The sequence below is a fragment of the Cervus canadensis genome, chromosome 12, assembly GCF_019320065.1.
Source record: "Cervus canadensis isolate Bull #8, Minnesota chromosome 12, ASM1932006v1, whole genome shotgun sequence".
NCBI lineage: Eukaryota > Metazoa > Chordata > Mammalia > Artiodactyla > Cervidae > Cervus > Cervus canadensis.
Genome location: NC_057397.1, coordinates 7,635,820 through 7,660,522, shown reverse-complemented (window position 1 = coordinate 7,660,522; position 24,703 = coordinate 7,635,820). Strand labels below are relative to the sequence as shown.

Below are 24,703 nucleotides of genomic sequence, written 5' to 3'. Positions count from 1 at the left end.
TCTAATATTGTCATGGCAAAAAGAGAGAGGGAAAAGAGATCGTTTCAAATCACCCCCTGGGGATGGTTAAATAAACACACTGTGGACCACTGTGAAACCATGGACAGCAGTGAAATGGAGCTTCCCAGTATGAATACCACAACCGGAAGTGTAGACAACCATATGGTTTGTCAATGGTATGTTACAGTACACGATGCAGCAACATCCCTATCTCTAGACTTGATGCCACTTTGTATATATAATGACAAGGGAAGGTCTTAAACACACATCCTGGGAAAACAGCAAGCTCCAGAACCATGTGTTTAAAAACGTAGTACGTCGTTTGTTTTGTTTTTTAATGTACCTATGTATTTGTGTAAAATGCGTAGGTTTGAAGATAATAAGGTTGCTTCCGGGAAGAGATGGAAGTAGAGCTGCTCTGGGCGGACTTAGCGCATTATCCATGTTTGAAATTCACAATGGGAGTGTGTTAATGTAGAAATTTGTGTAATTAGAGATTAACCAAAGAATGCATTAAAAATGTTTAGTGACGTATATTTTTATAACTGGAAGTTTGTGTAGCTCTCGATCTCCCTCGCGTGCTTCACTCATCACCCCTGAAACCACGTGTGTTTTCTGTTTCTATGAGTCTCTCTGTTTTATTATGTTGGCTCGCTTGTTTTGTATTCTGTCCTGTCTCTCTGCTCCTTCTCTCATAAGTGAAATGTCTGCATCTGTGGGTCATTTTCTGGGTCCTCGAGTCTGTCTTGAGTTCAGCTTGTCTGTCCCTCCACTGTCTCTGCCACGGTTTCTGCATCCACTGTGTTCTTTTTCAAGAATGTGCTCACTGGCCTTTATCCTTCAATATTTCCAAATACACTTTACAGTTTATTAAATCCTGTCAGATAAAAATTAGCCCCTCTGGATTTTTATTGGGATTGAAAGAGTGAATTTGTTTGGGAAGTTGAATATTCCTGTCCACGAATGTGGTTTATCAGTTGGTGGTTTTGTTTTCAAGCATCTTATGGTGTTTTCAGTGCCCCAATAAAGAGTCGTGTATGCCCCTTGGCACTAGCTGTCCCCTGTCCCTCATCCCCTGCACACTTGACCGTGGGGAAGTCTGCTCTTCATTGTCATAGACTTCACTGGTCCCTTTAGGGAGGACCACATTGGTTTGGCTGATTTACTCCAATCCTGGGGGAGAAAGGAGCCATGAAGGGTGTGGCTTTCTCTTATTTTGTTCTGCATCTGTGTTTATACGTGAGGTTGTCCCATAATCGCCTCGTCGTGTTTAAGAGAAAAGTTGGGGCGTGTGCCCTCTTAATTCTGTTCACAATAAACTTGAATTCAGTTGGGTGATTTGTGCTTTGAATGTGGGTGGGACATCCCAATAGAGCCATCTGGACTTTGAGTTGACGGTGAAGTCTTGGCCAAGAAGATGGGGTCCTCGCAGCCTGGGGAGCAGTGGTCTGGAGACAGCGTGGAGGCAGGGGCCACCCTGCCGTGGGTGACCCAGGGTAGTGTGTGGGGCGGCGGGTGAGCCTGCACCCCGGCTGTGGGTCGGGGCAGCGGGGTCAGGGTCAGAGCGGCACCAACTGTCCTGGAGGCTTCATACCTGCTGGGCTGGGGTCTCTTGGTGGGTGTCAGAGGCTCGGTGCATTCCTCATGAAGCCAGTGAGGCAGAGGCAGAGGCTTGCGGCAAGGCTGAGCCCCGGCACGCCTCCCCGTCCTCTGCCCTTGACAGAGTCAGGAGGTGGGCGTGCAGTGCTGCTCTGCTGGGAGTGCGGAGAGGCTGGTGGGTGGACAGGTAGGCAGAGCGGGGGGCGAGGTGGGGTCACAGGCCGCTCGGTCCTCGAGCCCCATAGCAGAACAGCTGCTTCGTGCCCGCTGGGTTCCTGCTGCCCGAGGAGCTGACAGCCCCAGAATCTTTGTCGCTTAGAACAGCAAACCTCCGTGTCAGGTTCAGGGTCTTTGTTCCAGAGCCCAGACTGAAAAGGCAGCAGCACCCAGAGCGTGTTCTGCAGCGGGTCACAGAAGCGGGAGGCCAGGCCGCGCCGGCCCCCGGTGTTGTGGGGCAGGAATGCTCTGTCACGGGTCAGGGGCCTCGGCCTCAGGAAGGGGCGCACAGCAAGGGCGTGGAGGGGCTCTCCCGTGTTTGAGCCTCGGGGTGAGTGAGCGTCAAGCACCCAAGGGTCTAGTTTGGTTTCTTGTAGGTGGAAGTTGAAAGTCAGGTTATTATTATTTTTTTTGAAAGTCAGGTTATTAAAATGAGCCACAGGGCTTATAAAAATTGCTTAAAAACCTGTGTCAAAAAAATGTCATCCTTGTATGCCCTTTCCCTGATTTTATTGACGTTTTGCTCAAATTCTGTCTTGTTTCAGGGAAATAGTGGAACATATGGTTCAGCACTTTAAAACACAGATCTTTGGGGATCGGAAACCAGTGTTTGACGGAAGGAAGAATCTCTACACAGCGATGCCCCTTCCGATCGGGAGGGATAAGGTGAGCCCATGGAGGCGGGTTGGGTGGAGCAGTGTGTGAGCGGTCAAGCCTGCTGTCTCTCTGGTCACACACGGAGTCACTTCCCCCAGGGGCAGAGTGCCCCCAGCGGTTGTGTGCTTCACGGTAGGGTCCACAGATGCCACCTTCTGTGGGCTGTGGTTTGCAGCGGCAGAGGGTGAAGTCATCCAAGTCCAGGGAAAGACACCGAGAACGTCCTGAAACCATGAAACTTTTAAATGAGAACCACATATGTGTGCGCGCATGCTCCAGACCAGCCCCAGACAGGAGCCTGCATCATGGGGTGGGTCTGTGACGACCTAGAGAGAAGTGTGTTCGTGCAGGTGTAGACAGGTGCCAATTGGCAGCAAAAGCAAGCGGTCACTTGGCGGTAACTAGCCATTCGTCCAAAGTGATACCATGATTCATCAACCTGGGGTCGTGGTTGGATTAACATGTCACCTCTCCTTATTGTCTTTATGCTTGCTGTGGCTTTATTTAAAAGGCAGTATCCCTTCTGCCTAGCACCTGCCACTTCTTGGCACATCTTCCAATCAATGGGCTGCCCTGCTTTGATGATAGGTGTTGTTTGTAAGGGAGGAAAACCGAAGATGGCGTGGAAATCATTTTTACATGTACGGGCGGGGGAGGGGAACAACATCAAAAAACAAACAAGTAATTGAACAATTATCCCAATAAGAATGTAAAAGCTGATTCCCTTCAGGAATGATGTACACAATTAGCCTCTTACCAAAAGAGTCTCTGAGAAGGAAAATAGCTCAGAGCTTAGAGGATCTGAGATCTGAGGCTACTGCCCTGTGACCTGCAAGTTCTCTGCAGACAGGACATTGTGGTTTTGCTTCTGCATTTTAATGATAACCTTAAAATGACTAAGCTCCTCTGCTGGGCTGGATGGCCAGCAGGGCCTGTTGTTTCAGCTCCCAGCGGCATGGCTGGGAATTGCGGTGCTCTGATAGGAGGCCTCCGTTAGGACTGAGGCGAGGCGGAGCAGTGATGAGGGCCCCTGAGATAATAGCCTGCCTCTCACCAGCCCTGCCTGGCTCTGGGGACCAGATGCCAGCTGGTCAGCTGAGCAGAACCACCTCTTGCAAATGAACATGCTCTCTGCTTTTGAAATGGGACTTCCCTCGTGCTCAGGTGGGAAGGAATCTGCCTGCAATGCGAGGGACCCGAATTCAATCCCTGGAGACGGGAATGGGTGGACCTACGCAGTCTTCTTGCCTAGAGAATTCCATGCAATCTGTTCCATTTGAAGTGTGTTAGTTACAAAGTTTTACGTTTGAGTTGCACATTTGTTCTTGTTTAAAGTTGTATAAGAAAGAAAAGCCTAAGGCGCTTACTCACAGTGTTGTCTCTTCATGTTTATAATTAGGTACTGGGGGGCCTGAGGAATATTTCCTTCAGAAGGGGTGGGGGAGGACGTGTGGTGGTCAGAGCTGAGAAACGTCGTTGTCGACGTTGACACAGGGCCGGGGTGGTAGTGGGTGCGAGCCAAGTGCCTTCCTGGCCCCAAGTAGTGGTGGCGCCTTGGGTGAGCTGCCTCTCCTGCCCCCCTGTGAAAGGGGAGGTGATGTGGCAGCCACCTGCCAGGGCCCTGTGCCCCCACAGGGAGTGAATGCACCCTGAGAAGGCTTCTCCACTGTTTGTGTTCCCCCGCAGCCCTGGGGCCTCTTTAAGTGCTGGTTCTGGTTCCAGGTCTGGGGTATCTACAGCTTTAAGCAGCTCTCCTGGGTGATGCCCACGCTCCTGGCCCCAAATCATGCCTGGGGGGCGTCAGGGTTTAAAGTACTTAGTCACAGCGCCGGGAGCATAGCACACACTTAGCAGATGCTAACAGTGACGGTTGCAGGTCTGAGGGTTCGCCTCTGTCATCTTAACCGCTGTTGTGTGGGGTGTCCGGTGCCCACAGCAGCACTTTGGACTTTTCACCAGGTCTCGGTGGGCGCTTTGCATGTGTGCTCATTTGTGTCCAAGTTTTTGTGATCCCATGGACTGTAGCCCGCCAGGCTCCTCTGTCCATGGGATTCTCTAGGCAAGAAGACTGGAGTGGGTTGCCATTTCCTCCTCCAGGGGGTCTTCCTGACCCAGGGATCAAACCCACGTCTCCTGCATTGGTAGGCCAATTCTTTACCATTGAGCCACTTGGTGTCTCTTAGCTTGAAGCCCACCCATCTTCATCCTTTCCTCAAGTGGGCTTAGAGAACCTGGCCACAGCCTCAGGGTCTGGTTGGGGTGGAGTCTCCAGATTCCAGACCCCTCCTTCCAGTCACCTGTAATATCTGTCACATATTTGCAAGGTGCAGAAATTCACCTCTTCTGTTTGGGAGCTCATGTGAGATGCTACCCTTTTCTATTCCCGTACATTCACATCTTGTAGCAAAGTGTCGTCTTTTTTTTTTTCTTCCCCTTTTATGTGTGCTCTTTTTTCCATACACTACTTTTTTTTTGCATCACAGGCACTTGTGTAGTAAGAGAGGAAATCCTTTTATGTCCCCAGTTGCCCTGAGTCTGCTGGCAGCTGCCCGGGGTGTCCACACCATGCCCGGGGCCCTGACCCCGGGCGGGCAGCTGTTGCCCTCCACTCCTCATCTCTCCCGCCAGCCCTCCCTCCTCCATCCAACCCCGCGCTGGCTGAAAGCCCCCCGCATGCCAGGCCTGCCCTTCCCTTCTCTGTGCAGGAGACGGGGAGCTGTGCGGGCTGCTCGCCATGTAGGTGTTGCTCCTGCTCTTCTTCAGCAGGGATGCGACATGAGTTGCAGCCGGGAGTGTGTTCGCTTGTTGCCCGTGATGCTCCCCCAGTGGGTCTATAGACGTCTGGGCGAGCAGTGCTCCCGGCCCACCCGGTGCTCCTCCAGCCGCAGGGCAGCTCCAGGCGGGACCCTGCTCTGTCACCCCGGTGATGCACAGATAGGAAGGACCCAGCGTGTGACTTCCGTCTGTCCACAGAGGTCGGCCCTCGGGGCCGTCTCCCGTTTTCCAGGCCTGCAGTGGTGCCTCTGCTGACTGCCCACGGTGAGAAGGTGGCGGGAGGCGTCTTCCTGGTCATGGCTCCCGTGCGCTGGTGCCCTCGTGTGCACGGCGTCTGTGATCCAGGGGGCCGCCCGCTGTCCCGCGTTATAGATGGCATCCTGGAGGAGCCCCCTGCCCAGGTCAGGCTGCAGGGGGTGGCCTCTTGAGGCGTGTCTGACATAGAATGTCACAGAGTCTGGAGCTTCTTCCGTTCCCTTTTTGCCGGGGACCGAGAGGAGGCTGGTCTGGACTCTGCTTGAAAGCAGGAGGACCTCTTCCTGAAGGGAAATGCCCCTCTGAATCCCCCCTTGGTGTGATTATAGAGGCATTTCTGAAGAATGACCTTAACAGGCATCTAATTTAGCACCAGTTCCCGAGCATGGCGGGCGTGATGTGCCCGCTGGAGTCATGTGTGAGGGGAGCAGGTGTGAGTCCCCGCCCACCTGCTGGCCGAGCTCTGCAGCCGCATGCGGTCTCTGCCGGCCGCACTCACACCTCCCCTGGCTGCCCCCACAGCCCCCGTCCTGACGACTCAGGCTAAGCTGATGCTCTCTTGACGGCTTTCATCGGCTGTGTGCGCGCCCTTAACATGTCCTCTGTCTTGAGACAAATCTTACCGTAGCAGCCTCTGTGGCTAGCTGCTTCTGTTCAGTGTCAGGTGCTTGAGATCCGTCCACTGGGAAGAACGGGCTCCTTTTCACGCTCTGCTCATCCTTGGCCGGAGCCCGGGCCGTGTCCAGTTTGGGGCCTGCGTGCATCCTAGGCGTGCGGGGCTCCATGAGTTCTGGCTGCTGCTCTGGGGTACCTGAGCGGGGGTGGCAGTGCAAGGGGGAGTGCTGCCCGAGGCTGGGGTGAGCGGGGGGCTAGTGCAGGCGTCGGGGGGGGGTGCGAGGGGGTGAGAATGAGCCCCCAGTCATCACGTGTGAGTGGCAGGGCCTCTGACACCAGCCCCCGTCTGCCCTTTCATGGTGGTGATGGAAGCTGCTTTCTCTGCCTTCTTGGCCCTCGTGATGCTGGTCCCGCGGCACTTTTGTGCGCAGGTGGGCACAGACAGCCCTCCAACAGTGTCATGACCTGTTTGCCCGGGGCCAAACCATCCACCACCATCCACATCCTCCTCTCACTGTGGTCTCCCTTAGCAACAAGTCTAATCCAGCAGAAAGGTTGGGAATGTCTGTCCATCTCGATCATTGTCAGTGTCTTGCTCTGTTTTATCTCGAGTCTGTTCTGAGAAGGCTTGTGCTCATGATTTATTCACTGCAAAACTAGCTTATGGACTCAGAGACTCAGGAAACAGGAACCCCCCCGCCCAGATCCACTGCAGTTTTCTCAGTCCCACCAGAGAAAGAATAACTGCCCAGGACCCCCAGAGAGCTGCCCACACCCCCTTCCTCTGTCCCAAGAGCAGCCTTGTTTGTGCCTGTGTCCTGCTTTCCCCGTCCTGGGGTTTCCTTCTCTCAGAAGCTGCCCCAGCCTCCAGCGGTGCTGGCCACTGGCTCTGGCCGTCACCATGTATCTGGTCAGGCTTGGGAGGCATGGGACCTCCGGGCGGGGGGGCGGGCATGCCCATCCCCGTGCATCTGGATGAAGGACCAGCTGAATTTCCCTAACCTCAGGTGTTCTGGAAGCCAGCTGGCCCTGGGAGGGGTGTGGATCCTTCCACACGTAGACCCACCACCCCCAAGCGAGGTCTGCGCTCAGGATCTCCCTCTCCGCCCTGTGGAGGAGCTGAGCGGGGCTGAGCGGGGAAATTTGCGCGGAAACTGTGCTCGGCTGGCTTGGCCACAGGGAGGCACCTTTCAGGGAGGCTTCCTCAGAAGGAAGCGTGAGTAGCCGTGTGCTCGGGTCCCCTCCCAGGTGGAGCTGGAGGTCACGCTGCCGGGAGAAGGGAAGGACCGCATCTTCAAGGTGTCCATCAAGTGGGTGTCCTGCGTGAGCTTACAGGCGTTACACGATGCACTTTCGGGGCGGCTGCCCAGCGTCCCCTTCGAGACGATCCAGGCCCTGGATGTGGTCATGAGGCATCTGCCGTCCATGAGGTGAGGACCGCCCATGGGGTTGGGGCTGGAGGAGCAGGAGGGTCTGCCTCTAGCGCCCCCGTTTCCTGAGAATGTGAATCTGCTCTCCCAGGATGCGCTGGGCCTGGGGGTCAGGGTGGTGACACACACAGGCTTATCAGGCGAGGGCAGCAGCAGCGCCAGCCAGGAACATGAGCTGGCGGGGTCTCAGTCAGGCACGCACAGCACAGTCCCACCTGAGGAAGCGTGACTGCCCAGGCCTCCCTGGGAGCTGCCCTCACCCCCTTCCTGTGTCCCGAGACAGGCACACACTCCCCATCTCTGGGCGCAGTCGCTCCACCCGGCACATGCACGGGGTCCCGCTTCTCGGGCGCCCGCACGCCCATGTTCCAGCTCCATGCTCAGCTGGCCTGCGCCACATGGAGGAGCCTCTCAGGACCATGGAGGCTTCCCACTTTGGCTCTATCCTGTGGGGCTTTTTCCCCCACTAATCAGCACATTTGAACCTGCCGGGACAATTGGGACAGCTTGTAACTGACCAGACGGAGGCTCAGAGTTGCATGGGTCCCCATGTGGGAGCTTGGGCTTCTCCGGGGGTCGCCTCTTCCTTCCACATGTGTCCTGCACAGTGGGACCCCAGGAACTGTTTGAATGATTAAGTAAAAGAGGGAACATTTGAAACTGAAATGAACCTCCCAAATGCACTCTCCCAACCCCAACCAGAACTCTTAAGATGTGAGTGTAAGAGGAGGCGCCTTGAAGGGCCGGGTGGGTTTTTACAGGGGGCCCTGCTCTTCTGCGGACAGAGCAGCCTGTCCCTCAGGGCAAGGGTCCCCTCCCACCCCCAAATGTAGTCTGTCACTGCTTGAAACTGTTGCTAGGGGGGAAGGTAGGTAGGTGAAAAAAACAAAAAACAACTCTTAAGGGCTGTTGCCAGAATGTCAAATCCATTTATTAAATGAGCAGCAGGAATTGCTGTGATTTCCTGCCCCCCCCCCCCGCCCCCAGAATTGCTTTGAATTAATCACCAAGTTACTTTTATCATCAGGAGGAAAGTCTTTGGGGAAAGTGGAGAAAGAGACAGGATGAGCACGTCTGTGGGGCGGCAGAGAGTGGGCCGTGTGTCCTGGTTGGCGGCTGCGTCTGCAGGCAGCGGGGTCTTCCCTTGGGGACCCTCAGCGATGCCGCAGCCACTGACTGCTGCCCTGAGAGTGTGGGGGCCTCCAGCTCTGAGCCCCGGCGGGAGCTGGCCCCGGGAGGGGTGTGGGTCTTTCCACACGTAGACCCACTACCCCCAAACAAAGTCTGAGTTCAGCATCTCCCTCTCCACCCTGTGGAGGAGCTGAGTGGAACGGCTGTGGCCCGGGGGCTTGGTCTCTGAGAGGTCCTTGGCCTTCAACGCCAGAGGCCCTGAGGCCCGGGTGGGGCCTGTCCAGCTGGCTGACCGTGGTCACCTGAACCCCTGCCCCCCCCCCAGCCCCACCCTCCGCCCGAGAAAGGTGTGAAGTGCTGGCTGCAGGCAAGGCATCGAGGTGGGAGGGTCCCATGGGAAATGGAGGCAGGACCAGGCCACGTGCCCTCAGCTCTCGGGGGGTGTTCTCCCGTGTGTTCCCTGCGTGTGGGACATCCACAGGGTGCGTGCCTCCTGGCACCCCCAGACGAGGCTCCCATTGCAGGTACACCCCCGTGGGCCGCTCCTTCTTCACGGCATCCGAGGGCTGCTCCAATCCTCTGGGCGGGGGCCGAGAGGTGTGGTTTGGATTCCATCAGTCTGTCCGGCCTTCTCTCTGGAAGATGATGCTGAATATCGACGGTAAGCAGAGCCCTGGTGCCAGGGCGGGGTTCAGGGGGAGGGCCCCTGAGGCCAGCTCCACCCGCACCTGCTGGTGCGCAAGGGCAGCAGCACTCAGGCTCGACCGTCGGAGCCTCTGCGGGGCCCGCTCCCCAGGCTCCCGGCTGCCCCTGTGTTGGATAAACTTCAGCGAGATGGAGGCCAGGAGGTGGTCAGAAACTGCCAGAAAACCCACGGCTTGTGGCCGTCAAGCCCAGCTTTACTCTGAGAGGGTGACCTTAGCCTCTGCCAGCACCTAGCGCTGCCCTGGCTGGAGTGGGCAGTGGCAGCCTGTGCCCCAGCGCGAGTCCCCACTGCGGGTCCGCTCCACGGGCAGGGCCACAGAGGCCAGGTGCCCTCCCGCCTGCCGGGGGCTCAGCCGCGGGAGGGGCTGCGCCAGAACCCAGTCACACCTGTGCTCCCGTCTCTTCTCTTCCCGCCCACAGTCTCGGCGACAGCGTTCTATAAGGCACAGCCAGTCATTGAGTTTGTTTGTGAAGTCTTGGATTTTAAAAGTATTGAAGAACAACAGAAACCTCTGACAGATTCCCAAAGGGTCAAGTTTACCAAAGAAATCAAAGGTAAGCAGCTGCCTGCCTCAGGCCCGAGGGCATATGGCCGAGGGGGCCCACGTTTCTCCTTGGAGGTGGGGGCAGTTGACGTCAGACTCGTCAGCACGGGGACAGGATGGCCCATGGCGTCCGAACGTGGAGGAGAGCGGCCCAAGGCTGCAGCAGGACATAACCAGCGTCTCAGAAGTTTCAGAACGTTGGCTCCTCACCACTTGGGGTGTCTGTACGCATCAAGCCTGGTCTCCACTTGAGGAAGTGCAGTCCAGCGCGCTGTGGCCAGGCTGGGTCCTCCTGCCTGCCATCTGGTTGCTGGAAATGCCTCAGAGCCCGGCCCTTGGCACCTGTCCTTCCTGGGGGTGTACAGAGGCCAGCAACAGGGCATTCTGCTAAGAATAACCCCGCAAGAAGCACAGAAGGCCGTGGGCGTGGACACCACGCTCTCAGCGGAGCCCCGTCGTCTGTTGTCTCTGAGCGCAGGCCTTGGGCCTCACCATCCCTGGGCCAGGGGGCACCCCTGCGGGTGAGATGGCCCAGCCCCAGGCCCTTAGCGTGGGTCTGCGGGTGAGGGTCCCCTGAAAGCCAAATGGTCTTTGGTGGGGTGTCGCGACAGGTCAGGCCTAGTCTTGATGCTGAAGCCCAGCCGCTCTGTGTCCTCAGGTCTAAAGGTGGAGATAACGCACTGCGGGCAGATGAAGAGAAAGTACCGCGTGTGTAACGTGACCCGGCGGCCGGCCAGCCACCAGACGTAAGTCCCTTCAGACTCCCCCTAGCCACCAGACGTGAGTCCCTTCAGATTCCCCCGGCCCCCGGACGAGAGTCACATCAGAGTCCTCCGGCCCCTCGGATGAGAGTCCCTCCAGACTCCCCCAGCCCCCGGACATGAGTCCCTCCAGACTCCCCCTAGCCACCGAACGTGAGTCCCTCCAGACTCCCCCTAGCCACCGGACGTGAGTCCCTTCAGACTCCCCCAGCCCCCAGACAAGAGTCCCTTCAGACTCCCCCAGCCCCTGGATGAGAGTCCCTTCAGACTCCCTGCAGCAACTGGACGAGAGTCCCTCCAGACTCCCCCAGCCCCTGGACAAGAGTCCTTCCAGACTCCCCCAGCCCCTGGACTAGAGTCCCTCCAGACTCCCCCAGCCCCCAGACTCGAGTTCCTTCAGACTCCCCCCAGCTCCGGCCTCCTCTGTCTCTCAAAGTCCAGACTCTGCACTGTGACTTCTGGAAGTATGCCTTTGGCTTAGTCGATTCCATACTTCACGTTGTGGGATAAAATTGTGAAATTCCTCGTGTTTGGGGCAGGAGTGGGGGTGAGATGGGATATGGTGGGGGTGGGTGGGGGGACTCCTCGTCAGTTTTCCTTGAATATTACTGGCAAAACAAGGGCCTTTTGGGCTCATCTTCCAGCCCTCTGCACTGAGCAGGGGCCTAGGGGGTAGTGGGCATGAGTGTTCACTGCCTGGACTCAGGCTGTGCCTGGCGCCCCGTCACATCACAAGCAGTGTGGGGTCCCTGTCGAGGTAGTAGGTGTCCTGGCCTCACGGGTGCCCTGATGCCTAAGCCGTGTGGCCCCCTGGAGGCCTCCTGGGTCTAGTGAGGACTTGTTAGTTTATTTCGTAGTCGTTCCAGGAGAAGCGCCTGGTGTGTCGCTGGGCACTGGTTATAGCAGGGCGCCCAGGGCCCCGTGAAGCAGGTGGCCACAGTGAGCCTGCGTCCTGGTCCCTGTGCCCGGCACCTTTGGCCCCAGCCCAGCCTTTGGCCCCTGCCCAGCCTGTGTGACCGCAGAGGCCCGAGCTGACACAGTTCATCCCTTTTGCTGCCCTGTCTGGAAGGTCTCGGATTCTCTGGGGCAGGCTCTTGGAGCACGCAGCCTGTGAACGACTTTTGGAGTCGGTGCGAGGGGGGGCTGGGACGCGCACAGACCGTTCTTCCCGGCTTTGTCTTTGTCTGGATCCTTTCCATGTCCCCTAGATGTAGGTGTCTCTTGTGATTACTGCATATTGTGGGTGTGGGGGTATTTTCCCCTTTCCGACTCTGGAAATGAAACACAATTGTGGGACTTGGGGATGTTCCTGATGGACCCAGAGGGCGCAGTTTGGTTTTGACTCCCAAGAGATGCTTTGGATGCTCCTCCGCCTCCTTCACCCCTGAGAAAGCAGACCCAGAAAGGCTACGTGAGCAGGTGTGTGGCCCGGGGCGGGCTCTGAGCCTGAGCAGTCTCTCTCTCCCCTAGGTTCCCGCTGCAGCAGGAGAGCGGGCAGACGGTGGAGTGCACGGTAGCCCAGTACTTCAAGGACAGGCACAAGCTGGTTCTGCGCTACCCCCACCTCCCGTGTTTACAAGTCGGACAGGAGCAAAAACACACCTACCTTCCCCTGGAGGCAAGCCCCCGCCCTCTGTCTCTTTGGGCTGGGCCCAAACTTTGTGACTCCCGCCACAGTGGGACCTCGGGCAGGTTCACAGACGTGGTCCAGCCTCAGTTTCCACATTAATGAGATGGGTTTGGTAACTCACAGGATTCGTGTGAAGGTCGGGATCATGTGTGTGTGTGCCCAGCAGGCCCCTGGCACTGGAAGTCTAAAATCCACTTCTGGTTTGAAAAATCCTTGCCTGGGAAAAGATCAAATGCTGAAATGGAGACGCGAGTTCTAACTATTTTCTGTTAGTGTTTTAAATTCTCCGTGCTTGCCCAGTGGCTCGAACATCTGGGCCATGGTTGGGTTTTTCCCATCTGTGTCCCTTCCCAGGCAGCCCTGCCTACGCCCCCTGCCCCCCGTCTGAGGACGGGGTCCACACACCCGTGCTGAGGACGCACGCCCGCCCGCCCTGCAGCTGTGTTGCTTCCCCCGCGCAGTTCCCAGGCTGTGTCTGTGTTACACCGGGTTTCCTCGGGGGGTTCTGCTGTGGACCGGAGGGCCTCCTCGGGGCTGCCGTTCCTAGTGGATCTCAGGAACATATCCCCACCCCCCACCCCCCACCCCGCCCCTCTAGGGTCTGTGCTCAGCCCCAGACCCTCCCGCTCCCCCAGCCCACTGCTGACCCAGCTCTTGCGTTTCCTCGCAGGTCTGTAACATAGTGGCGGGACAGAGATGTATAAAAAAGCTGACCGACAATCAGACCTCAACCATGATCAGAGCGACTGCCAGGTCAGCCCCCGATCGGCAGGAAGAGATTAGCAAGCTGGTGAGCGTCCCATCATCGGTGCAGGCTTCGGGTGGGGACAGGGCCAGGCATGGCACCCTGATGCTCTGGACAGATGTGGCTTCTAGAAGGAAGCAAAGATCGCCCCCCGACTCTGAGCCTCTTCTCTCTTCCCTTTCAAGATGAGAAGTGCCAGTTTCAATACAGATCCATATGTTCGTGAATTTGGAATCATGGTCAAAGATGAGATGACAGACGTGACCGGACGGGTCCTCCAGCCGCCCTCCATCCTCTACGGGGGCAGGGTAGGTGGTAGGCTGGGCGCGGCCGTTCTGTGGGTGTTGGGAGTGTGTGACGGAATGCTGACAGTGAAGCAAGAGCGTCCAACCCCCTTCCCCACCCCCAGAGGTGTAGACCATGGTCAAGGTAGAGTTCTAACCCCCTTGCCCGCCCACAGAGATGTAGACCGTGGTCAAGGTAGAGTCCTTCCTGCTCCCGTGTGAACCTGTAACAGCTGTCGGGCTTCGTAGAGGACTGGTTTCCTTGACCCTTTAAAGTTTCCTGAGTCCCCCTTTTACTTTTCTAAAGGTAAACTTTATTATCCCACCAAACTTTCAAAAGCATCGTTCTTTGTCTGAGGGGGACGCAGTCAGTGATGAATTGTTATCCACCAGTTCCCTGCTGCTTCTCTGCTTTCTAACTGTTGTTTGGGTGGTATTTGGGAACAAGTACCTCAGTTTAGTCACAAGCACAATTCTGTTTTTGCACATTTGACCTCTGGCTCTGGTCAGTATGATCCTGACCCTTGAGCCCCGTAGGGCTCATGAGAAATTCTTCTTTTCTCCTGGGCTTTTCTCCAGCAAGGTGGTGGGTAGGCGGGGGGAGGTGGAGCGCAACTTCAAAGGTCACAACTTTGGGAATTCCCTGGCGGTCCAGTAGTTAGGACTGGATACTTTCACTGCCGGGACCTGGGTTCAATCCCTGGTCAGGGAACTAAGATCCTACACGCTACGTGGCCCCCACAAAAGAAGAGAAAAGCAAAAGTCATGGTGTTTGTCCATTAGGGAGCACCCATGGGAATCTGCATTCCGCCTGACTTGACACTGTTCCACCTGGTGGAGTGGGGCAAGCTTTCATTTTGTTTTGTTTGCAAGTTTTCCCCTTTCTTATTTTAAAGTGCAAGTTGTATGTATAAAAATGTTTAAAAGTTCAAAAAATGCAAAGAATTATAGGGGAACATACCTCTTTTTTCGCCACATCCCAGCTGAGCTCCCAGGAGGCAGTTTTCTTTGTAAAATCACCCTGAGGATTATCCTTGTGTTTTTTTTTTTCACTCCTTCCTGTGTGCATAGCAGTGTATTAAATACAGTTCTATACCTTGCCCTTTTTTAACTTACTTTTCTCATAGATCACAAGGAGGTCTTGGAGTGCGTCTGACACGGGGCTCCCTCATTGTTTTAGAGAGTTGCTAGGTAGTCCCCTGTTGGTGGGGTATGCCCCCCAGGCCGTGGGTGTTTGGGGCTGCTCCCTAATCTCTGCAGGAGGCCTCCTGGCTCCTTCTCAGCCCCCTTGTGTGCCTGGGAGCCCAGACACTGGCCCTGGGGCACCTTCCTGCCTTCCTGCAGCCCAGCGGGGAGGCGGATTCCCCTTCGCACAACAGAGGGAGTGAGTCCTGGTATAGCCAGGACTGCAGATCCTGTGTCTTTAGTGAAGGCAGTAGGTGTCTGGAGAACAAAACAGCTCTTTAACATTGCAGAGGATTCGAAGTTTTTCATGCTTCTAAATGAACAAACTTTTCAAAATCTCTTAAACATTTTCTTGGAAGCAAACACTTCTCATCACCGGCCCCATGCATTGTCCTGTCAGACACAACATTAAATGTCCCCCAGAAACGTTCCCTGATGTCTGGAGTCTGACAATAGCCCACACATGGTGGTGGCTCTCTTTCTCACACGAGGAGGCTGGCCAGAGCAGGGTACCAGTTTAGGAAAACATATGAAACAGAAACATTCCTTAATGTTTGATTTTTACCGTATCCTTGTATCACTTCAGTAAGAAAAATAAAACAGTGACAGACAGAGTTAATGACCACAGCTCAGACACGCCGTGTCCCTCGGGGCCTCAGGCCCGCAGGCCCCGCTCCTGCCAGCAGCCCTTCCCTGCCACCCCTTGAACTCCAGCCTCGCTTGGAGGCAGCTCACAGGTTCCCTAGGCGACAGTCAGCGTGGAGACTTGGTCCTTTCTGGTGGAGAGACGACAGAATGAAGCGGATGCATCATCCGTTGTTTCTGTTCTCCAGTGGGAGTAGCCTGAACACGGCGGGCAGTGGGGAGCAGGGCACAGGGGGCTGTGACTCGGTCCCCACCGGCTGGTCCGCCCCCAGGCGTGGGGCTGGGAGAAGCACCCTACTTCCGTGCCCTGCCCTGGCTGGTCCTGGAGGAGGGAAAATCCTTGGAAACTCCTTTCTGAGACAGGGGGCCTTCCTGTTCCTGCAGGCTACCTGTGAGGGTGGGTGGGGCTCTGGGCCCTCCCTGCTCACCTGCCCACCCTCTCTCTCTGTCCGTCCTCCAGCAATCCTCTGCCCAGTTCACCTCCCTGTCCCTGCTTCCTTGGTCTGTGCATCCGTCCGGCCCTCCTGGGAGCACCTGGCGGCCCCCACAGGCCCCCACAGTGCGGGGCCGCTCAGCGCTGGAGGCTGCACACAGGCTCGGCCCTCAGCCTCAGGAGCTGCCCTCTGCTTGGGGCCCAGGTGCAGTGGGGACAGTGACAAAATCCAGGTCAGAGGCCTGTTTTCTCCTCACTCTGAACGTCTCACCATTTGCAGAATAAGGCAATTGCCACCCCTGTCCAGGGCGTGTGGGACATGAGGAACAAGCAGTTCCACACGGGCATTGAGATCAAGGTGTGGGCCATTGCCTGCTTCGCCCCCCAGCGCCAGTGCACGGAGGTGCACCTCAAGTAAGGCTGCCTGGGGGGGTGTGGGGACCGCGGGGAGGCCTGCTCTGCGGGGCCCTGAGGGGAGGGCGGGGCTTGGCGAGGGCGTTGCCCGGGGTGGGCCTGGTCAGGAAGGGGGAGCTTTGCTTCTCAGACTTGTTGTTGGAGTGAGTGTGCAGAGGTGCAGCAGCCTATGTGAGAAACGGAACAGTAAATGAGGAGCAAGTGTACGCTCAGTCGTGTCCGACTCTGCGACCCTGTGGCCTGTAGAGTCAGTCCATGGAATTCTCCAGGCCAGAATACTGGAGTGGGTTGCCGTTCCCTTCTCCAGGGGATCTTCCCCACCCAGGAATAGAACTGGGGTCTCCTGCATTGCAGGAAGGTTCTTTACTAGCTGAGTCACCAGGGAAGGCCAAATATACTGGAGTGGATAGCCTATCTCTTCTCCTGTGGATTTTCCCGACCCAGGAATCGAACCTGGGTCTCCTGTATTGCAGGTGGATTCTTTAGCAGTCAGGCCCAATAAGTGTACAAACTAGAGGCAAAGGAGAAAGTTGTGTTCACTGAACTAGCACTGTTTTTAAAAGCACTTTAGATTCATATTTCTGTATCAGGCCAGCCTGACCCGGTCGGTGTCAGACTCTGAAAGCAGCCAAGACCTGACGGAACGGAAGGCATGTGCCTCCCGCCTCCCTTTGGGCAGGAGCGGGAGGGGCCCACGGAGCTGAGAGTCGCCAGTGGGAGTCTGAGCGGGCCTTGGTCCCAGGGAGCTGCGGCTCTCGGTGTTCTGGAGAGCTGGCATGAGGGCCGGAGCCCTTTCTCCTGCACCGCTGGCAGAGAGCGGGGAGGGCCGGGGTGTACAGTCTGGTCTCAGGCCGCCTCCCCCGCTTCTGTCTGGGGCCCTTGTGTCATTTCTTCTGGAGCCAGATGGCCCCAGGGCAGGTGCACTCGTGGGCGTAGGCACAGATACGCGCTCATGGGTTTCTTTAACTGCACTAATGTGCTGGAGGTTGGGCGCTAACTGGTGGGGTGGGTCGGCGTGTCCTTGCTTTATTGTAAAAGGCTGGGATGTTTGTATCCCTGCGCTTAAAATAGAAGCTGTGGATCTGTCTCCCCCGCCCCGCCTGTGACGGCCGCAGCTGCTGGTGCTACTCGTAACTGTGGGCTCTCTTGTTTTCTCCCATGACCATGTCATCCGAGTCCAAGCTGTGCGCGTGGGATAAACCGGGGGAACCCAAAGGGACAGTCAGCTCATGGCTCTCCTTGCCCTGACAGTGCTTGGCATCTGCGGGCAAGTGAGCGGCAGCTGCTCGTGCCCGACTTTAAAAGGGCAGCCCTGTCGCTGCCTGGGAGGGTCACAGCTGGTGGGGGCGGCAGGGCCACGACGTGGCGTCTCCTGTTTCATCGTGACTTTTCAGGGGCCTGTGTGCTGAGCACGCGGGCCGCCTCCGTGCATTGTCTTGTTGAAACAGCCTCGTCTTGGGCTTCAGCGGGGACTCAGAGCTCAGTGAAAACAGCTTGGGGTCTGGATCGTTGGCACTCTGGGTGGTTCTTCACGTAACAACTCTGCTCCTCCAGGTCCTTCACGGAGCAGCTCAGAAAGATCTCAAGAGACGCGGGCATGCCCATCCAGGGCCAGCCGTGCTTCTGTAAATACGCCCAGGGGGCGGACAGCGTGGAGCCCATGTTCCGGCACTTGAAAAACACGTATGCTGGCCTGCAGCTGGTGGTGGTCATCCTGCCGGGGAAGACCCCCGTTTACGGTAGGCCTTGGTGCTGCTCCAGCCCCGGCCCTACGCCGCACCCAGGAGGGGCGTGTGTCTGAGCGAGACCAGGTGGTGTCTGACTGTGGCCACGCACATGCCCAGGGCCACCTGGGCAGTCTCCTCTGAGGGCCCTGTTCCCTGCGACGGGCGTCCCGAGGCGGGGTGGGATGCGGCAGCCATGCAGGTGCCTTGTCCGCTGCCGACACAGACTTGGGCTGGATGAGGACCTGCCTCGCAATGTGCACGCAGTAATCCTTTGGGGGGCGGGAGCAGTCCTCAGCTCCTGTCTGGGACTTGGCCCTCCTCTTGTGAGCCGTGCCATCTCAGAATCCTCTGGGATTTGAACAGAGTCCTTTCTGCCAGAAAGCCGGTTGTCCTTCCACCCCGCTCAAAGTTACCAAGCCCTGGGATGGAGTCCCAGGCCCTGGTGGGGGAAGCTCCCGGGTATAGACAAGCGATGGTGAGATGGGGAGGTGGGTGTGAGTGTGTCTCCTGGAAGCCCGGTGGGAACCGGAGGCCCTGTGCAAGAGTCGTGTGGGCACACGGGGCAGAGGGGAGAGAGGCACGTTGGCTTGCTGACTGGCTTCCCCGTCTCCTATGGGCTCTGCATCCAGGAGCGGGAGGAAACCCAGGTGACTCTTCTCCCAGGGTCACCCGTCCAGGGAACAGTTGCCCACTCGCTTCACAAGAGAACCCAGAATGGAGGGCGTGTGGGCCTGGAGAGCGCTTTGACGTCGGGTTTGCATTGGCCAGGGACTGAGGATTCAGGGGTTTATATTTTTAACTACTTGAGCATTTGCTTGCTGTCCTGAATGCCTGGCTTCCAACCTGGCCCCGCGCACACTGCCCTGTCGGCCTGGAGAAGTTGCAGAAACGCCCCTGACTGAGAGCGGGCCTCCCCGGGCCAGTGGGGGATGCCCTGCAGCTGGCATGGAGCTGGGTCCCGGGCTTGGCTGCATGTGTGGTGGGCGCGTGGGGTGGGCAGAGGAGCGCCGGGGAGCCGTGCTGAGCACCCCCTTCTCTCGGCAGCCGAGGTCAAGCGTGTGGGAGATACCGTGCTGGGCATGGCCACGCAGTGCGTGCAGATGAAGAACGTGCAGAGGACCACGCCGCAGACCCTGTCCAACCTCTGTCTGAAGATCAACGTCAAACTGGGCGGCGTGAACAACATCCTGCTGCCACAGGGGAGGTGAGGCCGGCCCTCCGCCGTGCGTGGGGCAGCTGGGGCGGCTCTGCTCAGCTATGCCAAGCGCTGTCCCGGGCTCGGCAGGTGCAGGAAGTGAGTAGGACGAGGGTCTTGGCTGCTCTGGGTCTTGGGGCCCAGGGCCACTAAGGGCGGTGCCGGCCCAAGGAGAAGGGCCTTCTGACCCCAGCCAGAGGTGGGTCCCGCACGTGAGGTCTGGCAGCTGCGGAGCCAGTCAGCTGCAGGAGACAGCTGCCGCACCAGCACCCCAGGTGCCCGATGGTGAGCTCTGGGACGGGCCTTCAGAGCAGGAGGCGGCGCTGTTGGCCACAGGCCAGGGCCAGGCACTGGGGGCTGAGCAGCGGAAGGGCGAGGCCTCATGGGGAGCTGGCACTGGGGGCAGGGCTCTGTGGACACCGGGGCAGTCTGCTCCAGAGGGTGCAGGCCGTGCAAGGGCCCTGGGGCAGCCTGCCTATTGGGAGCAAGGCGGTCGTTCTGCTGAGAGACTGAGGGGCGAGCCTGTGGGGGCCTGGCACTTGCTCTAGGGGAATGCAGCCATGGGGGGAGGTTCACAAGTGCAGATGTAGCCCCACTGACCTTGTTCTGAAAGGCAACCCCAGCTCTGGATAGATAGAGGGGCCAGGCCTGCCGGCATTGTCCCAGGAGAGCGGCTGGTGGGAGCTGGGCCGGGGGTGCCCAGAGCTGTGGGTGTTTGGTGATGGAGCTGTCAGGCTTGCTGAGAGGATGGGTTTGGTCTGTGAGTGGAAGAGGAGAGTCTAGATTGGTCCACCCTGCGCTGCGGGAGCAATGAGGGGGGCAGGGGGAGCGGACAGAACCTGTGCTGGACAGACTTGTTCAGGGCTCCTCATGTGCAGGTGCTAGTTAGAGCCTCTAGGCTGGAGAGAACCCCAGGGTGTGGTGTAGATAGGAAGGCCGGCCAAGCCTGGGCCCTGGGGAGTGCCGGGTTGGAAGGTTGTGGAGGCAAGGCGACAGCTCTGGAGCCTGGGAGGGGGGTGGTGGGGAGCCCGTGCGTGGCCGCCACACGGCACCGACCCTCCAGGTGTGACGAGGTGCGAGGCTCGGCCACGGGGCTGGGGGACGTGTGCAGTTGCAGGTGACCTTGCAGAGAGCAGTCCTGTTGCCATGGCCGCACGAGGCCCGGTCAGGGAGGCAAGAGACGGGCTCAGCTAATCCCAGAGCTCTGCCACAAGGCGAGCCAGGGAGCCGGGGGTAGAGTGATGTCCAGTGGCCGGTGTGGTTCTGCCAGTTCAAGGTGTGAGTCAGAACTGCGTGTGCAGGTGCGCCCGGGACCCATCACAGGAAGGGGGGTGGGCAAGAGGAAGAGCCACGGGACCTGGGGGCGCTCGGCGCATGGCAACTGGGCAGCGCGTGAGTCCAGGAGGAGAGAAGGATGAGGCATCGAGAAGGCCCCCAGTTGCACAGCTGGCGAGGCTGGGACCCACCAGCTGTTGGAGAACCGGGCCCCCAACACTGCCTCTTTGGGGTGGCGACTGCCGGAGTGTGGCTAGCATTGAGAAGACCCTGGGAGAACAGCCTAGCTCCGTGCTTCCCCACTGGGACACATTCACCCCCCCCCCCGAGAACATGGGGCTGCGTCCGGAGACAGTGGGTGCCGGGTAGAGAGCTGCGGCTGCCAGGCGCCTGCAGTGTGGCCCCAGGTCCAAGGTCGGCTGGCAGACGTGGACGCTACGGGCGTGATTATCTTGGAAACGTTTGGTCGTCTCCTCGGGGAGATCCCTCCTGTGCCTGGGCCCAGCCTCAGCGGCTGTCCGCACCTGACCACCCTTGTGCGGTGTATGCGCCACCTGCCCCGTCTCCCGCACTGGGTCACTCTGAAGCAGATCTCACACTAAGCCTCTGTCCCCGTAAGGTGTTCTCTTGTCTGTGCCTGAAAGATAAGGAGTCTTTACAAGCAGAGCCCCAGAGTAGTGCCGGTGCCCGTGTCCTGAGAGGTCCGGGCGGCGTCCCCAAGCCGCAGCCTCTGACGCTCGCTTCCCCCACAGGCCTCCGGTATTCCAGCAGCCTGTCATCTTTCTGGGGGCGGATGTCACTCACCCCCCAGCTGGGGACGGGAAGAAGCCATCTATCGCCGCCGTGAGTATCGCTTCCTGTGGTCCCTCTGTCCATGTGTGTTCCTACCTGTCCGGCATCTCTGTGATTGTTGGATTAGCAATGAAAGTGCAGCAGGTCGGCCCAGTGCGGTCCTGTGCCCAGCACACTCACTGGTTCCTGCTGGCTGGCACCTGCAGGCAACTGCTCTCAGGCCAGCGTTCCTGGGGGACGCTCTCACTGCCGGGGCTGGGAGTCTTGGGGTGCCGTGTGTGGCCGTGCGCCTGGCTTGGGGAAAGCAACGTGCTTGGTGGAGTTACACACACTCTCAGCCTCGCCAGGGTCACCTCTGAGCTGATGTAACTGAGCCGCATCCGATGAGAAGCAGAACAGGGCTTCTGAACAGTCGTTGAGTTTTTTATTAGGTCCCTTGGGCAAACTTACATTCTTGGGGACGCATTCATAGACACCAGGGCCGCACACACGGAAGATGCTGACCCCGCGCCACCCCGCAGGTCGTGGGCAGCATGGACGCCCACCCGAACCGCTACTGCGCCACCGTGCGCGTACAGCAGCACCGCCAGGAGATCATCCAGGACCTGGCGGCCATGGTGCGCGAGCTGCTCATCCAGTTCTACAAGTCCACGCGCTTCAAGCCCACCCGCATCATCTTCTACCGCGACGGCGTCTCAGAGGGGCAGTTCCAGCAGGTGGGCCGCTGCCGCGCTCCCTCCGCCCTGCACTTCCCCGTCCCTCTGCAGGATGGCATCTCGGGTTTCTGTTCTGCCCCCGGGTTTACCTGGTCACCCTGTGGTAGGGGTGGGGGGTGCGGGGTGGTCAGGACCCTGCCGCAGGACAGGAGGAGTGGTAGGGGCGGGGGCAGGGGTCAAGAGAGGCCAGTCCAGCAGGTTCGGTCCAGCACACACCAGCCAGGGCCTGTCCCAGCTCCACGCTTTACCTCCTAGGCTGTGGGGAGTCTCTGGGCTGGGGGACCCGTTCTGGGGGCCACCTCTTCAGGGGAGAGGAGAGCAGACACAGGGGCCAGCATCCTTGTACCCCAACCCCTGGTGCTACTCAGAGGATGGTAGGCGTCACAGTAGGTTTCAAGGTGGGAACGCTTCTATTTTCAGTTCAGTTCAGTCGATGAGTCATATCTGACTCTTTGTGACCCCATGGACTGCAGCACACCAGACTGCCCTGTCCATCACCAGCTCCCTGAGCTTGCACAAACTGATGTCCATCAAGTCAGTGACGCCATCCAACCATCTCACCCTCTGTCGTCCCCTTCTCCTCCTTACTTCAATCTTTCCCAGCATTAGGGTCTTTTCCGATGAGTCAGTTCTTCGAATCGGGCGGCCAAAATATTGGAGCTTCAGTTTCAGCATCAGTCCTTCCAACGGATAGTCAGGACTGATCTCCTGTAGGATGGACTGGTTGGATCTCCTTGCAGTCCAAGGGACTCTCAAGAGTCTTTTCCAACACCATAGTTCAAAAGCATCAGTTCTTCGGCATTCAACTTTCTTTATGGTCCAACTCTCACATCCGTACATGACTACTGGAAAAACCATAGTTTTGACTAGACAGATCTTTGTCGGCAAAGTAATAGCTCCGCTTTTTAATATGCTGCCAAGGTTGGTCATAGCTTTTCTTCTATGGAGCAAGCATCTTTTAATTTCATGGCTGCAGTCACCATCTGCAGTGATTTTGGAGCCCAAGAAAATAAAGTCCGTCACTGTTTACATTGTTTCCCCTTCTATCTGCCATGAAGTGATGGGACTGGATGCCATGATATTTGCTTTTTGAATGTTGAGCTTTAAGCCAACTTTTTCACACTCCTTTCACTCTCATCAAGAGGTCTTCAGTTCCTCTTTGGTTTCTGCCATAAGGGTGGTATCATCTGTGTATCTGAGGTTATTGATGTTTCTCCCAACAATCTTGATTCCATCTTGTGCTTCATGCAGCCCAGCATTTCGCATTATGTACTCTGCATATAAGTTAAATAAGCAGGGTGACAATATACAGCCTTGCCATACTCCATTCTTTATTTGGAACCAGTCCATTGTTCCATGTCTGGTTCTAACTGTTGCTTCTTGACCTGCATACAGATTTCTCAGGAGGCAGGTCAGGTGGTCTGGTATTCGCATCTCTCTAAGAATTTTCCACAGTTTGTTGTGATCCACACAGTCAAAGACTTTGGCATAGTCAATAAAGCAGAAATAGATGTTTTTCTGGAACTCTTTTTTTGCTTTTTCAATGATCCAATGGATGTTGGCAATTTGATCTCTGGTTCCTCTGCCTTTTCTAAATCCAGCTTGAGCATCTGGAAGTTCTCAGTTCATGTACTGTTGAAGCCTGGCTTAGAGAAGTTTGAGCATTACTTTGATAGAGTGTGAGATGAGTGCAGTTGTGCAGTTCAAACATTCTTTGGCATTGCCTTTCTTTGGGATTGGAATGAAAACGGACCTTTTCCAGTCCTGTGGCCACTGCTGAGTTTTCCAAATTTGCTGGCATGTTGAGTGCAGCAGTTTCACAGCATCATCTTTTAGGATTTGAAATAGCTCAGCTGGAATTCCATCACCTCCGCTAGCTTTGTTTGTAGTGATGCTTCTAAGGCCCACTTGACTTCACACTCCAGGATGCCTGGCTCTAGGTCAGTGATCACACTGTTGTGGTTATCTGGGTCATGAAGATGTTTTTGTACAGTTCTTCTGTGTATTCTTGCCACCTCTTCTTAGTATCTTCTGCTTCTGTTAGGTCCATACCCTTTCTGTCCTTTATTGAGCCCATCTTTGCATGAAATGTTCCCTTGGTATCTCTAATTTTCTTGAAGAGATCTCTAGTCTTTCCCATTCTGTTGTTTTCCTCCATTTCTTTGCATTGATCACTGAGGAAGGCTTTCTTATCCTCCTTGCTATTCTTTGGAACTCTGCATTCAGATGGGAATATCTTTCCTTTTCTCCTTTGTGTTTAGCTTCTCTTCTATTCTCAGCTATTTGTAAGGCTTCCTCAGACAACCATTTTGCCTTTTTGCATTTCTTTTTCTTGGGGATGGTCTTGGTCACTGCCTTGTATACAGTGTCACGAACTGCCATCCATAGTTCTTCAGGCACTCTGTCTATCAGATCTAATCCCTTGAATCTATTTGTCACTTCCACTGTATAATCGTAAGGGATCTGATTTAGGTCATACCTGAATGGTCTGGTGGTTTTCCATACTTTCTTCAATTTAAGTCTGAATTTGGCAATAAGGAGTTCATAATCTGATCCACAGTCAGCTCCCAGTCTTGTTTTTGCTGACTGTATAGAGCTTCTCCATCTTTGGCTGCAAAGAATATAATCAATCTGATTTCCATATTGACCATCTGGTGATGTCCATGTGTAGAGTTGTCTCTTGTGTTGTTGGAAGAGGGTGTTGGCTATGACCAGTGCATTCTCTTGGCAAAACTGTTAGCCTTTGCCCTGCTTCATTTTGTACTCCAAGGCAAAACTTGCCTATTACTCTAGGTATATCTTGACTTCCTACTTTTGCATTGCAGTCCCCTGTGATGAAAAGGACATCTTTTTTTGGTGTTAGTTCCCCAAGTTCTTGTAGGTCATCACATAACCGTTCAACTTCAGCTTCTTCAACATTCATGATTGGGGCATAGACTTGGATTATTGTGATGTTGAATGGTTTGCCTTGGA

At 56.6% G+C, this 24,703-nt stretch overlaps 1 protein-coding gene across 2 annotated transcripts in view; it reads left to right on the top strand.

The window, feature by feature from the left end:
* Positions 1 to 24,703, top strand: part of AGO2 (argonaute RISC catalytic component 2) — a 91,711-nt gene that overhangs the window by 48,323 nt on the left and 18,685 nt on the right. For both annotated transcript variants that reach the window (XM_043483040.1, XM_043483039.1), the window contains 13 exons: positions 2,361 to 2,481; positions 7,366 to 7,547; positions 9,203 to 9,339; positions 9,804 to 9,938; positions 10,587 to 10,674; positions 12,160 to 12,307; positions 12,990 to 13,109; positions 13,250 to 13,372; positions 15,892 to 16,025; positions 17,580 to 17,764; positions 18,797 to 18,956; positions 20,975 to 21,065; positions 21,536 to 21,730. In XM_043483040.1, coding sequence (XP_043338975.1) covers positions 2,377 to 2,481; positions 7,366 to 7,547; positions 9,203 to 9,339; positions 9,804 to 9,938; positions 10,587 to 10,674; positions 12,160 to 12,307; positions 12,990 to 13,109; positions 13,250 to 13,372; positions 15,892 to 16,025; positions 17,580 to 17,764; positions 18,797 to 18,956; positions 20,975 to 21,065; positions 21,536 to 21,730 — 1,803 coding nt within the window. In that variant the 5' untranslated portion in view covers positions 2,361 to 2,376. The remainder of the gene's footprint in view (positions 1 to 2,360; positions 2,482 to 7,365; positions 7,548 to 9,202; positions 9,340 to 9,803; positions 9,939 to 10,586; positions 10,675 to 12,159; positions 12,308 to 12,989; positions 13,110 to 13,249; positions 13,373 to 15,891; positions 16,026 to 17,579; positions 17,765 to 18,796; positions 18,957 to 20,974; positions 21,066 to 21,535; positions 21,731 to 24,703) is intronic.